This window comes from Clytia hemisphaerica, unplaced genomic scaffold, assembly GCF_902728285.1.
Source record: "Clytia hemisphaerica strain Z4C2 unplaced genomic scaffold, Clytia hemisphaerica genome assembly, whole genome shotgun sequence".
Taxonomy (NCBI): domain Eukaryota; kingdom Metazoa; phylum Cnidaria; class Hydrozoa; order Leptothecata; family Clytiidae; genus Clytia; species Clytia hemisphaerica.
The window spans coordinates 35,636-47,611 of record NW_027103862.1 but is presented as its reverse complement, the minus strand read 5'-3'; the positions used below and the strand labels follow the sequence as shown (position 1 = coordinate 47,611).

Genomic DNA, 11,976 nt, shown 5'->3' with positions numbered 1-11,976 from the left:
CAAAGATATCTACTTTTATTAGTGGGCGCCAAAATCAAAATGTTCTAAAATTACCTTCCCCGTTTACCCGAATTTCGGTCGACCCACCACGCTACTGGTCAGATCTCATAAAATATCGTGATGAAATATGGCAAATATTTCTAACCCCGAAGGATATTACTTAACTCAGTTTATTTAAGCCTCATCAACGTTCTCAATGAGGCATGATTCAAAATTTTGGCCAAGTAGCCAACATGTTACTCAACTTTGAAGTATTAGTTGACAACCCTTTGACCAGAGATTTACTAAAAAGGGGGGAGTGCTAAGTACAAGAGACTGTCAGACCCTAATAGTTAAGTCACAAAGTGACTGAGACAGAGTTGTCAAAAATCCTTCAGCTGGCTAACAACGTTGTTCAATGTTGATCTGATCTCTAAGCAGACTCTGATACTCCGCGCGTATTTAATCTAAAGCACATGGCTCCGTAAGAGACTCTTCCCATGATTGCGCACCGCTTTGATCTTTTTCTTCCAGTTCTGGGAAGAATGTTCAATAAGCTTTTGATCACGCTGATTGGCTAAAGTAAAACAATCGCACCAAAATCAAATGTCAATCAAATACATAAAGATTAGGACCCAGTCATTTTCGCTTTCGTTTTCGCTTTCAAGTACGTGATTTTGAATGTTTGGTCAGATTGTCACATTCACCATATCCTTTGAGAGTAGAGCGTGGTATGCGCAGAATGGATAATCGGTAATGAGATTAGCACAGCTGGAAAGCAACGTTGTTTCAACGTTTATCTAATGTTCACAACGTTTATACAATGCTAGAAGAACGGCCGATGAACGTTTAAACAACGTTGTTTGCTATCTGTGGCAGGATTAGAAAGCAATGATTAACGTTTAGTTTGGATATCTGGCTGATTTGAAGAGCTTGAGAAGGCAATTGGTGGATGCAGGTTATCGTTTTGTTTCTGCTGGTCACTGAGACAGGTACAATGTTGGTACAACATGATACCTGTCGATAGTACAAGGTTAGCTGTACTTTGGTCTTTGATGGATTCTCCTATTGGTGCTATGGGAGTCTGTGTTACAGGCCGTTTTAAAGCAACTTTGGTGTCTTGTAGTTGTGTTTGATTTCCTATTAATGTAGCTTCTTGTTTTTGTTGCATTGAACTTTGATGTGAAGCTAGTGGTTTACTTTCGTTTGGCTGAAGTTCTTTTTGTGATATCTCCTGATTGGTCAATCTAGACGATGTTCTGTTTTGTTTTAGTTGAGGAAGTTTTTGTGTGATTAATGAGTTGTATTTAGGTAGTGCAGTATTAGGATCTGTCGGTGTTTTCATAAAGTTTGACAATGGTGTGTTATGTTCTGCAAAAGTTTTGACATTCTGAGATTGTGATTTGGTTTTTGAATTTTGAACACCTTGAAAATAAGTCTGATTAGAGCTTTGTGCTAGATTGTTTGAAGTAGGTTTGGAGTTGTTAGTTTCAAAGTTGTTGTTAACTCTTGCTGGTTGAATTTGACCATTTATGTTTGTATTTTGTTCACCAAAGCCATTTTTCAAGTTTGCTTCTGTTTTTGAGGTTGTCCATTTGCATTATTACCCTCGCTTTTGTTCAAAATTGGATTATTTTGCTCTGATGGTTGATTCTGATTCTGCACTGATCCATTATTTCTTGCTTGGGAATTAACAGCTTCACCAGATAGTGACGGTAAAGCTTTATCCTGACCGAATGAGTTACCATTTGAGCTTGGTCGGTTAGTACTGAGAAGGTTAGGATTCTGAATTGTTGGAAACGTAATGTTAATTATGGCAATTGGTATTTCTGAGGGTAAGACATCTTCAAGTCTTGTAGACGGTGGAGGTGGTGTGGTTGTTGGTGCTGTAGGTGGCGCAGCTGTGGGTGGCGGAGTAGGAAGTGAAGTGCTTGGTGATTTTGTAGTCTGGCACAGCGATCCTGAAAAGCAAGCATTTTCTCATAATCAATCAGTTGTTGGCAGTGTCGTGCTTTTACACACACTAGAGTCTCCATAACTCGAACACGCACGGGGTGTACAAATTTGTTTGAGTTAAGAGTAATAGAGGTTCAAGTTAAAGAGACTCTAATACATTTTTAAAGATCCTACGCCGGAATTCAGCTGATATAAAACATCAGGTTACTTTTTGTTACATACAAACGAAGTATACAAATTCGATGAAAATATGTTAAGGTTCTTGGGTTTATCAAATATGAGAAAAGAAGTAGAGATGGCATTCTTTGTCACGGAATGTCGTGTAATGTATTGTCCAACCAATACCATTTTAATCATTTCAAGGGGAAAACAGATATTATGGTCTAACTTGCTCCAATGTATATTCTTTAGAGAGTTAAACCCTCGTGCTCTGTTTTAACCATTCAATGAAACGGAAAAGAAAAACTCTCTCAAAGCTAAAGTGTTTATCAAAGATCAGACAAAGTGTAGACTAGCAATCTGCCTTGCAGCAAAGATTTATTATACACTGGATAAACGACTCATAAAACGGTGGAGAGCGATCATTGTATTTCCTTTGTTTCAGAAAACAATTGATGTTCTAGCTTTGTCCGCAAAGGACAACTGTCATGGCGGCTCGAAGATGTCTGATTTTTAAAAATGTTTATCAGTCTTATTTAAAAAAAGTTCTCTAGCTCTTTCTTTTTGTGCATTTGCAGAAAAAAAGCTTGAAAGTAAGGCTAGCAATACCAAGCTGGATACATTTGTGAAATCTGTTGTGAGAAAATCATCATTAGACAAGAAATTCAGACAAAATGCTTATAGTGACACGAAACTTTCAATTGGAAATATCTTTGCAAAACTATTCCCAGAAGAGCTAAAAGTAACATACGTAAGAATTGAGTGTCTTGGCTCCACAGTGGTATGAAAATCTTTCGGAGGCACGTGGTGGCAAGGTGGTTTTTTAGAAGTTGAAGTTTGAACATTTCCGGTGTCAACATTCGATTTCTTATACATAACACGTCTTTTGCATCACTCTCACAGCTTGAAACGTCATAACGACTTATAATTAGCAATTAAGTAGAAGAATCTGATTCTCACAGGGAAGTTTTAAGTCTCTTTTGGGAATAGGATGAGTGATTTTCGATAAGAAATGCATTAAAAATGCTTCAAAAAATCATTTAATGAGAGAAGGAGAGTGAACAATAATATCATTACTGCGGACATAGCTAGAACACAAGAAATCGGCAAAAATCTGTTACTTGTATATCCAGTGTATAATAAATCCTTGCTTGCAGACTTAATCATTTCGACAAAAACAAACGCATCAAAAGATTGTTTTGAAACATCAATTTTAGTGATTAGACTGCAGTGCCTTTCTGACGTCATGACAAAGAATAAGTCTCTCAAAATACATTGCTCTCTCACAATTGAACTTTTCCCCACAATGCACACAAAACCATCCCATTTCGATAGAAATTTATATCCCTACCACATGAAAAATTGAGTAAATCCATGGTTGGTAGAAAAATATGTATTTCACACCTTGGAACGTCAATAAGTTAACCCGGGTGGGAAAAGCATTCACTTTGCAAGGTGTGAAATATTCGCCACCCAGGTGATTTTACTCAATTTTTCGTGTGGTAGGGATAAAAATTTCCATCGAAATGGGATGGTTTTGGAGTATGAAATTCTTCCATTTGAATTTCAAATGGAGAATTTAAAATCAATCAGTGGAGCAAATTACACATAAAAACTATATAAGAGCTTTGACGGCCAAAATATTAGGAGCAAGATTTAAGATCATTTTAAGGCTCTGAGGGTCCTTAAACACCTAATGTCTTAGAAAAATGGACGAAAATACTCACAGAATGTTGAAAATGATAACATGTTAAGAACATTTCAAGGTTTAAAACTCAAAAAGGTAAGAACATCTCGAAGACGACAATCTAGAGTATAATGACCCCTTCAAATTTGGTGTTGTTTGGGCAATTGGGTCAGCGTCAATCTTTGCCAGGAGATCGAAAAGTGGTATTTCGAGAAAACGAGGTTTCAAGATTTTTTCTCTTCAAATTTCTCAAAAACACTGGCAATTTGACCTAATTTGAGAAGGTTTTGTCAAATAAATGACATTTCCAAGTTCCCTGGTGTACCCACGACCATAGTATAAGAAAGCCGCGGCTGGAATGTTTGCTCCCTTAATTATTCGAATTATTCTTTTGTTTTTCCATTGTTTTCGGGAAATAAATAGGTGACCTATGTATGTCGTCGCTAATTATGCGCTTTCCGACGCGGATAAATTAAAACTGTAATAATATGAGCTACTAAAACACCTCTTAACAGATAATTTCTTCACTGAAACATTCAGTTTCTTTTTTAGGTTCATCATATATAAACCTTTTAAGGAATTTTCTACGTCTGACGTTCTAAAAGTGAAAATAAACATCTAGAATTAGGTGAAGTATAGTGTTTTTCAGATTTTGCCAATGTGGACACTTTGAATCAAAATTCCAAAGCTATTCCTTTGAATAATTACTTGAAACTTTACCCCAGTATTATTTAACCCTTTCTTGATATAATACAAAAAAAATTACATTAAAATCTTGTCGAGGCACTTCAAGGCACTTCTTTCTTTCGACCTACCATTGGCACACTGAAGTACAATAATTTATTTTTGTTTTGATTCAACGATAATGTTTTCTAGCAAAGGTGCTTTTCCGATTTTTTTATTGTCACGTGACAAATAATGTCTTGTGAGAAATTGCGGCCTCCACGGCCAAACTGTTTATTTATATCACGTGATAAGTTTTAATTTCTCGCTCATGAGGACGACACATCGAAAATCAACACATTTTTGAATCGTCTTGTGGCAATAATTGACACAATAATTATAAAACTTCCTAAACGAAGCAGAAGTTTTCTTTATGATGGTTTTGCCATCTTTGACTAAATCGTCTTCAAAAATAGATAGTAAATGATAACCATATTTTCGAAATACATCACTGGCATTGTCAAAATCTCCATCCTCATTTTCTCCTGTTGTTGGTTTCAATGATAGTATTTTTGTCTTGATAGAGCGTGCTAGTTTACCAACGGAAATGCCTGGTTCAGCAAGATTGTGGTACTGATATACGATTGCTTCTTCAAACGCGTTGGACAGATATGTAATGCCTCTCTGGATTAATTCTAAAAGTATAAAGAGAATTCAATCACAATCGGAGCAATCGAAGCATTGGTCTACAAAGCTTACATAACTTGTTTACATTCTATCTACATTGAATTAAAAATTACAGATAAAAAAATCTGCTGTTTTGAGTTAATGAAATTTACCTACTTGCTCGTAAAAGTAAAAAGAAATCAAACTAAATTATAAAGAAGGATATTCAGCTGCTATTGTATGATGACATGCCTTGTTGACCAAACTAGCGTTATAAAAATTTTGAAACATCAAAGCATGTTTGCAATGAGTATCCTGATTAACAAGTGTAAGTACGAAACTTACCCTCATTTACTTGGTCATCTACATCATCATTGTTGTCCACAGTAGTGGACGAACTTGTTGCTTTGACATTAGTAGAACTTTCTAAAAAAAATAAAAATATGGTCACATTAAATTCCTTCCCTTCAACTGAATGATGTGTCCTGAGTATCTGCTCCCTGCTGGTATGTGTGGCCGGCAGATAAAAAATATACAAATAGCTTAGAAAATAGACCTTCAATTTGAGAAGTTATAAAGTTATAATCTAAGAAGCTGAAAAGATAATCTGCCAAACATGAATCAAGGCCATCTCATTTTTGGCTCTGTGGTGCTAAACTCAAACAAATTTGGCTTGGGCATACTTCAATGCTTTTTTAATTAATATACAAATAATCTCTTTAAAAGATTACTTACTATTTTTATCGCAGAGGTCCAAGTGATTTTTATAGTATCGTGTCCTGACATATGGCTTTCCACAATGAGGGCATTCAAAATTTGGTGATTCTTGTAGAGTCAAAGCTTTACCAAAAACATAAGCAGGTATACTTTCAATGTCTTGTTCTACAAGAAGTGTAACATTTTTCTCATTTACAAACACCAATTTTGGTATTTCAACCAGCTTTGCATCCTCTGTACCATCAGTTAAATCTTCTTCAGTTACAATCAAAGGTTTTTCATTACTTATATCATCATTATCACTTAAACTTTCATCCAAATCTGTTTCACTTTCTTCACACGATAAATCACTTATTTCTACGTTCGCCATCTTTGCCTCCTTCCACAACACTGAATGTTTTTATTTTTTTGCAAACTTTGCGAAATAGCACGGACGCCTCTGATTGGTCGGGAAAAACTTTATACGTTCTGATTGGCCGAAACTAAATAAAACGCGGGGACAATAGAAGACACAGATAGATCAATGGAAAAAAATCATAAACATTCCAGCCGCGGCTTTCTTATACTATGCCACGACCAATGTGCTGAGTTTCACTCATTTCAGTCATTTTCAGTAATTTTCAGTCCTTGGAAGTCCAAAAGTCACAAGGACCGCTTGTTAGCATGTAGGTATGTTCAGCGTAATAGCCACTTGTGGTGATTTGGAGAATTTCCCAAGAGCCAAAAATGGCAGTTTTCGATAGAGAAAGGGTTAAGGCTTTGACCCCAACAGTTTTTGAAAATCATGATTTTCCGTCACTCACCGGGGGGTTTATACCTTAATTACTTTCTCAAATTTCTCGTATTCTCCAGCTGTGCGTACGTTTATTGTTCCAAGTCTCCAGTCGTGAAATTTGAAAATGTTTGAAATAGTGATGTTGACATGTTTGACCAAGTGATTGGGGCGTGCAAGATCAATGCTCGCGTCCCAAGAATAAAATCAAATAAAATCAAATAAAATCAACTCATCCCATTCGTCACGAGTGCAATCCATGGGTGTTGACATCAGTTTTTATTTCTATTAGTGGCCGGGTTTCCCTCAGATTATGTGAAGATTGCACCCATAGACTTATTCACTAATTCTTAATAGAGTGAAATAATTTATCTTTTTTTATCTCTTAACGACGACTTTATATGAAGAAAGAGGTGGACTATCTTTTTACTTGGGGGATACTTAGGCAAAAATGGGTGCTGGGTATGTAGGGACGGTAAGGGTCGGTTTTTTCACCTTTGAAAGTCTCTAAGAGTCGCAAAAATCAGAACAATTTAAATTAGTCTCTCTTAAGGCCCCATTACACCTAAGAATATAAAGGAAGAATAATGTGAAATTTACTGCACACCTGACACTTGTGAGCAATTTTATTAAATTCTCCTGTGTAATCAGTTGAAAGAATAGTATAAAGAATTCGCTGAAAAATTATCTCCCTAATCTCAGTTTCTATTGTTTAATTAATTTCATAATTTTCTATTCCTTTGGAGGTGTCCAAAGGAATGGAAAATTATGAAAAATATTCAACAATAGCAGCCTATTGAAAGTGGGGATTAGTGTGGAATCTTGGCTATTGTGTAGACTGTGCAAACAAACTTTACAAAGGATTTTCCCTCTCGAAAGTTGGGGGGGTTTCGAAAAAAGGGAAAAATATCGAATTAAAGAACTTCCGTTTTGCCTTTTGCAATAAAATTAATCTGATAAAATTTTTACATTCTTTCGTGTAATTTTACGGCAGAATTTATAAAAATTAACAGATGGCAAATTTGGAAAAACTCTGAGATTTTCCATTTTTGAATATTTTTACGTGTATCTAGAACAAGAATTTACGAATCGTAACAGCTGCAGAGATATATTCTTCCCCCTTATTCTTAGGTGTAATGGGGCCTTTAGGGTAGGAAAATTCACGATATTTAGGAATTTTTAAAAAATTAAAGAAAATTTTCAAAAAAGTATCTCTAAGGAACAACTTTTCGGCAAAAATCAGTCTCTCTAAGGGTCGGTTTTTAGAGGTCCCATCTGCACGTTCCCCTGATCTGGCAACCCTAGTACCCCTCCCCCTCTTTGAATGATGTTGTTGTTCGACTTTTAGATTTTCATGGTTTGATTTACATTTACAATGTTCTTTATTATAAAATGAATTTGTTTTGTTTTGTTTAGAAAATAGTTCAAATGTCATCAATGAAAATGAACGTTAATCACATTCAAAAACATTTCAAACAAAAGAAAACAGAAAAACAAAGGGGCGGGCAAGCCCAGTCAGAAATTAAAATTAATAAATGTAGATGGGCCTTAAATTTCAAAACAAAGGCTAAATAAAGTCTAAACCAGGCTCTATCCGATCTATCAATCAAAAGAAACTCATCGAGAACAGAAAAATTGCTTGCGAAAACGAAAGTGGTGACACGCAGCCTAAAATGTTCTCATGATTATGTTTCTTAGTTTTTAGGCATTCTGAGCCTCATGTTTCTTAAAGATGTGTGTCTTAACAAAAAAATGTGTATCTTTTTATAACGGGCTGCTTAAGAAGTTTTCGTGCTCTGGAAAGGAGCTTCCAATATTTCTCTTCAGATGATCCTATACTCCCAGGTGTCCTGTATTTGTTAATCGATTTGATTGCGGATCTTATATAATAACATTGAGTTTAAAGCCCGAAGGGCTAGAGTAGAATCTGTAACCTTTCTCAGGCAAGAAAAAGTGAAGCCACTTATTTCCAATCCAGAGCGCACCTAGAACGCGCCGCAATCATGACGATGAATGGTATCTAGCGGTTCCTTTGTTTTTTAGGACTGCATTTTTTGAAATTTAGCGATAGATTTTACTTTCAATCAAGCGTTTGTGTAAAAACCACGCGCGGGCGTTCTGGATGGGAAATTAATTGGCTTCATTTCCCATGCAGGCATCTCAAGTCAAGCCCTTCGGGTTTGGAAGTCAATGTATAATAAGGACCTTTTGGTTTTAAATTTTGAAAAAACTTTCAGCTTCTAAGAGAAAAAGGCCCTTGTTTGCCCCAAGATATAGATATCTGATTTTTAATCTAAATTCACTTAAGGTGGGAGTCACATGAAGGATTGAGAAAATTGAAATTTTACATTTTTCATCATATCTTTTGAAGCAGAAAAGATTTCTAAATGAAACTTTCCAGAAATGTAATATAACTATAGAGAATGTGAAAAATAAAAAAAAAATTCTAAAAATAGCCAAGACGGGGGTAATACCAGCCAGGGGGTAATGCACTATCAAAATACTATGGCAGCGTTTTAGAAAAATCTACAAAAGCTATTCCAAAAATTTTTTTTGGAGGTTGCTAGTATTTGGATAAGCTGTGGAATGAATGAAAATTTTTTTCAAAATTTCATTCCAGGGGGTCTGGAACCTAAAAAATGGAAAATTTAAGTTTTTTCGAGTTTTAAAATTGAAAAGTGATTTTTTCAAAAATCTACTCCATTCATTCCATAGCAAACCATAAATGGAGCAACCCCTGAAAATTTCATGATCATAGCTCTTTTCAATCCTGAAAAAACGTTGCCAAGGTGTGCGAAAACCCCCTGAAACCTATTTTGAGAAAATGGTCCGTAAAGTCAGAATTGAGATATATATCTCTATTTCTCTGTAATAAATCAACCGTTTTACAAAATTCTTTCCGTGTTTGACTAAAATGGAACAAAGTACTACTTTATATACTTTAGAAAGGGCTTCGAAATACCAAAATAGTCCAGAAATTCCAAATTATCACTTTCACGTGATGCGCGCCAATCCTTTAAAATTTTGCGCCAAACTCCACGTCAACATCTATTTAAGTCAATTTTAATGTGTTTTCACAACAAAAATAGATCAGTCTAGTGTATTTTCCTCACTGCATCTGTCAGTTATAAGTTAATTTAAAGTTGATCCACTTGTACTTGGACATCTAGCCGTAAGCCACGTAAGCCGTGCACAATTTCTCCTCGTGAATGTAAATAATCCAGAGGGTGGAGGGAGCGTCCCAGACCTTCAATAATTCATCACACACAATTGTTAAACCAGCCTCCAGGCTTTCAATTTCCTTAGCACTTGGATCTTTGAATTGATACATCATTGAATATGCCTTCGGTCCATTGTTTGTTCTTCAAAGTTTTTCGGTGTCAAACTAAAAGTTCATCGGAAACGTTGAGTTTGAGAATCAAGTCTTTGGTTTCACCTAGCTCAAGCTTCCTTAGTTGAGAAGAATGACATTAAAGAGCTAAAAATGTCATCAGTCAGTCCAACATTGCCAAATTCAAACAGTTTTCTTGTCAAAAACACTGCTGACAGCCTCCAAATTTGTGTGTTTTTAAAAAATATTACTTTTTTGGTTACCATCTTTAATTACGTCATATTAGGAAATCCCGCGGAAAAAAGGCGGTATTGACTTAGACGCCCGAAAAGGGCGTAAAAAAATCTTTCGTTTGGTATGTCATAGTCCTATGTTTAGATTAGCCATAAAGAAATCGGGCCCTAGCAACGGGTATGATTTTTCGTTGCTAAGGAAAAAACTTTAGATCATGGTCTAGAAAAAACCTTATATCTCAGGAAATATGAATGCTACGGCCTTAAAATTTTCAAGGTGTGTTCAGAAAGGGTATAGGGTCATGAAACGCGCAAAATCCCGAAATCGATAATTTTTTCACCAAATCTCAAAGCTTCATGTGACTCCCACCTTAAGGGAAATTTACTTTATTTAGAGTATAATTTTGAACCCTACCCCCTCCACAGGTAATAACGCTTACATAATTCCAACCACCCCTATTTATAAGGATAACGTAAGAACACCTTACAATCCACAGTATGGGCTATTTCAGAGGGAAGGCCTATTATCAGAGGTCCATTATCTTAAAAAATCGGTTGTTTTAGATTCTGCAAAGCCTTAAGATATTTTTAACTTGTTCTGAATATTTTGGCCATCAAAGCCTTATATTCTTATTTGGTTTGTTCTTATAGAAAACCTGTTTGTGAAAGAGCTTTCATAGACTGAAAGATGAAAGATGATTCTTTTGTTATTGTAGTTGATGGCGAACTGTCTATTGACTTGCGTAAATAACTTGTTCATACTTGGCAAACAACATTATGTTAACGTTCATCTAACATTCTATGGACGTTATAAATGTTTTTATGTTTATTTTATTTTGAAGGTTGTGAGTATGTGCTAAAACGGTGTGTGCTGAAATTGCAACACCTCCTCAAAACTGTCGTTGTGTTTTCTTTGCAACTGCACTAATTGTCAATAATTCTACTCCCATTAATGTCTACGTTTCTTTTCTAACTCAGAATACAATTTATGAGTAATGAAGATATATTCGAACTAATTTAACCAACCATGTTTCTGCAGAAGAAAAGGTTTTGATTGACATCGACCAAGTGACCTTGCTAAGAAAACTTTTTAATAAACACCCCCTCCTTTTGAGCGCCCCGAAATAAAGACCCCTCCCACAAGCCTAGAAAGTTAAGGTGCGTTTAATCAAAATAACCCGGTAATTTTACGAAATTTTTATTTCAGTACTACTCTACAAGATGGGAAACACATTCCGGACAAAATACCGAACAGCACCGAATCACGCGATACGATCACCGCAGCAGTGAACAAAAAGTACAACGCTAAACCGAAAGACTCTCCGAAGTGGTTTAAAACTGGAAAATAATAATACATCATGATTCGAACGTATACAATGCGAGTGTCTCCATAAGTCGAACATTTTCATTTTCTCATTCACCGGTCGAATAATGAAGGCTCCCCTGTAGTACGAATAGCCATAAAACCGGGTTTTTTAAGATGGACTTTGGTTCTATTACGGAAATAAATAAAGACGTCTTATTATCCAAAAGTCCGACCCACAATCTGATTGGTTGAAACTCAAAATTATGATAAAATTTATGCAATTAGGGCTTAGATAGTGATTCGATTGCCCAGCAAACTTTTGGATAGTAAATCGTAAGTAAAGTAATGACCGAAATAGGTATGGATTCGATATAGGTCCAAGGTTGAATATCTTTTAATATTGCAAGGGTCAAATTTTGCGTTTAAATTAAATTCACAGATATAACATTTGTCGTCGACAGAAAATGTTTTTTACGATTTTTGATCTTTTTTACTGCTTGAGTTTTG

General features: G+C 35.6%; 2 protein-coding genes across 2 annotated transcripts; both read right to left on the bottom strand.

Annotated features, from left to right (window-relative positions):
* Positions 1-874: 874 nt before the first annotated feature.
* LOC136808310 (conserved oligomeric Golgi complex subunit 8-like) lies at positions 875-3,261 on the bottom strand. The gene is made up of 3 exons (XM_067064845.1): positions 3,216-3,261; positions 1,587-1,940; positions 875-1,350 (listed from the first exon to the last, which is right to left on the bottom strand). Exons 1-3 carry the CDS (start codon positions 3,259-3,261, stop codon positions 875-877), a joined length of 876 nt encoding a protein of 291 aa, XP_066920946.1.
* Positions 3,262-4,307: 1,046 nt separating this feature from the next.
* LOC136808309 (uncharacterized) lies at positions 4,308-6,197 on the bottom strand. Its single transcript, XM_067064844.1, has 3 exons — positions 5,846-6,197; positions 5,456-5,536; positions 4,308-5,139 (listed from the first exon to the last, which is right to left on the bottom strand). The coding sequence occupies exons 1-3, from the start codon at positions 6,195-6,197 to the stop codon at positions 4,748-4,750; spliced, it is 825 nt and encodes a 274-aa protein (XP_066920945.1). The 3' UTR covers positions 4,308-4,747.
* Between the last annotated feature and the right edge of the window lie 5,779 nt (positions 6,198-11,976).

What these genes read in the sequence shown, in the direction of transcription:
- LOC136808309 (XM_067064844.1), bottom strand. Translation starts at nt 6,197, where the DNA reads ATGGCGAACGTAGAAATAAGTGATTTATCGTGTGAAGAAAGTGAAACA. An exon ending in GGACCTCTGCGATAAAAATA is followed by an intron (nt 5,537 to 5,845) that starts GTAAGTAATCTT and finishes TATTTTTTTTAG; the next exon opens with AAAGTTCTACTAATGTCAAA. An exon ending in AGATGACCAAGTAAATGAGG is followed by an intron (nt 5,140 to 5,455) that starts GTAAGTTTCGTA and finishes TTATACTTTTAG; the next exon opens with AATTAATCCAGAGAGGCATT.
- LOC136808310 (XM_067064845.1), bottom strand. Translation starts at nt 3,261, where the DNA reads ATGATTAAGTCTGCAAGCAAGGATTTATTATACACTGGATATACAA. An exon ending in ATTATACACTGGATATACAA is followed by an intron (nt 1,941 to 3,215) that starts GTAACAGATTTT and finishes CTTGCTTTTCAG; the next exon opens with GATCGCTGTGCCAGACTACA. An exon ending in AATTTTGAACAAAAGCGAGG is followed by an intron (nt 1,351 to 1,586) that starts GTAATAATGCAA and finishes AAACTTTTGCAG; the next exon opens with AACATAACACACCATTGTCA.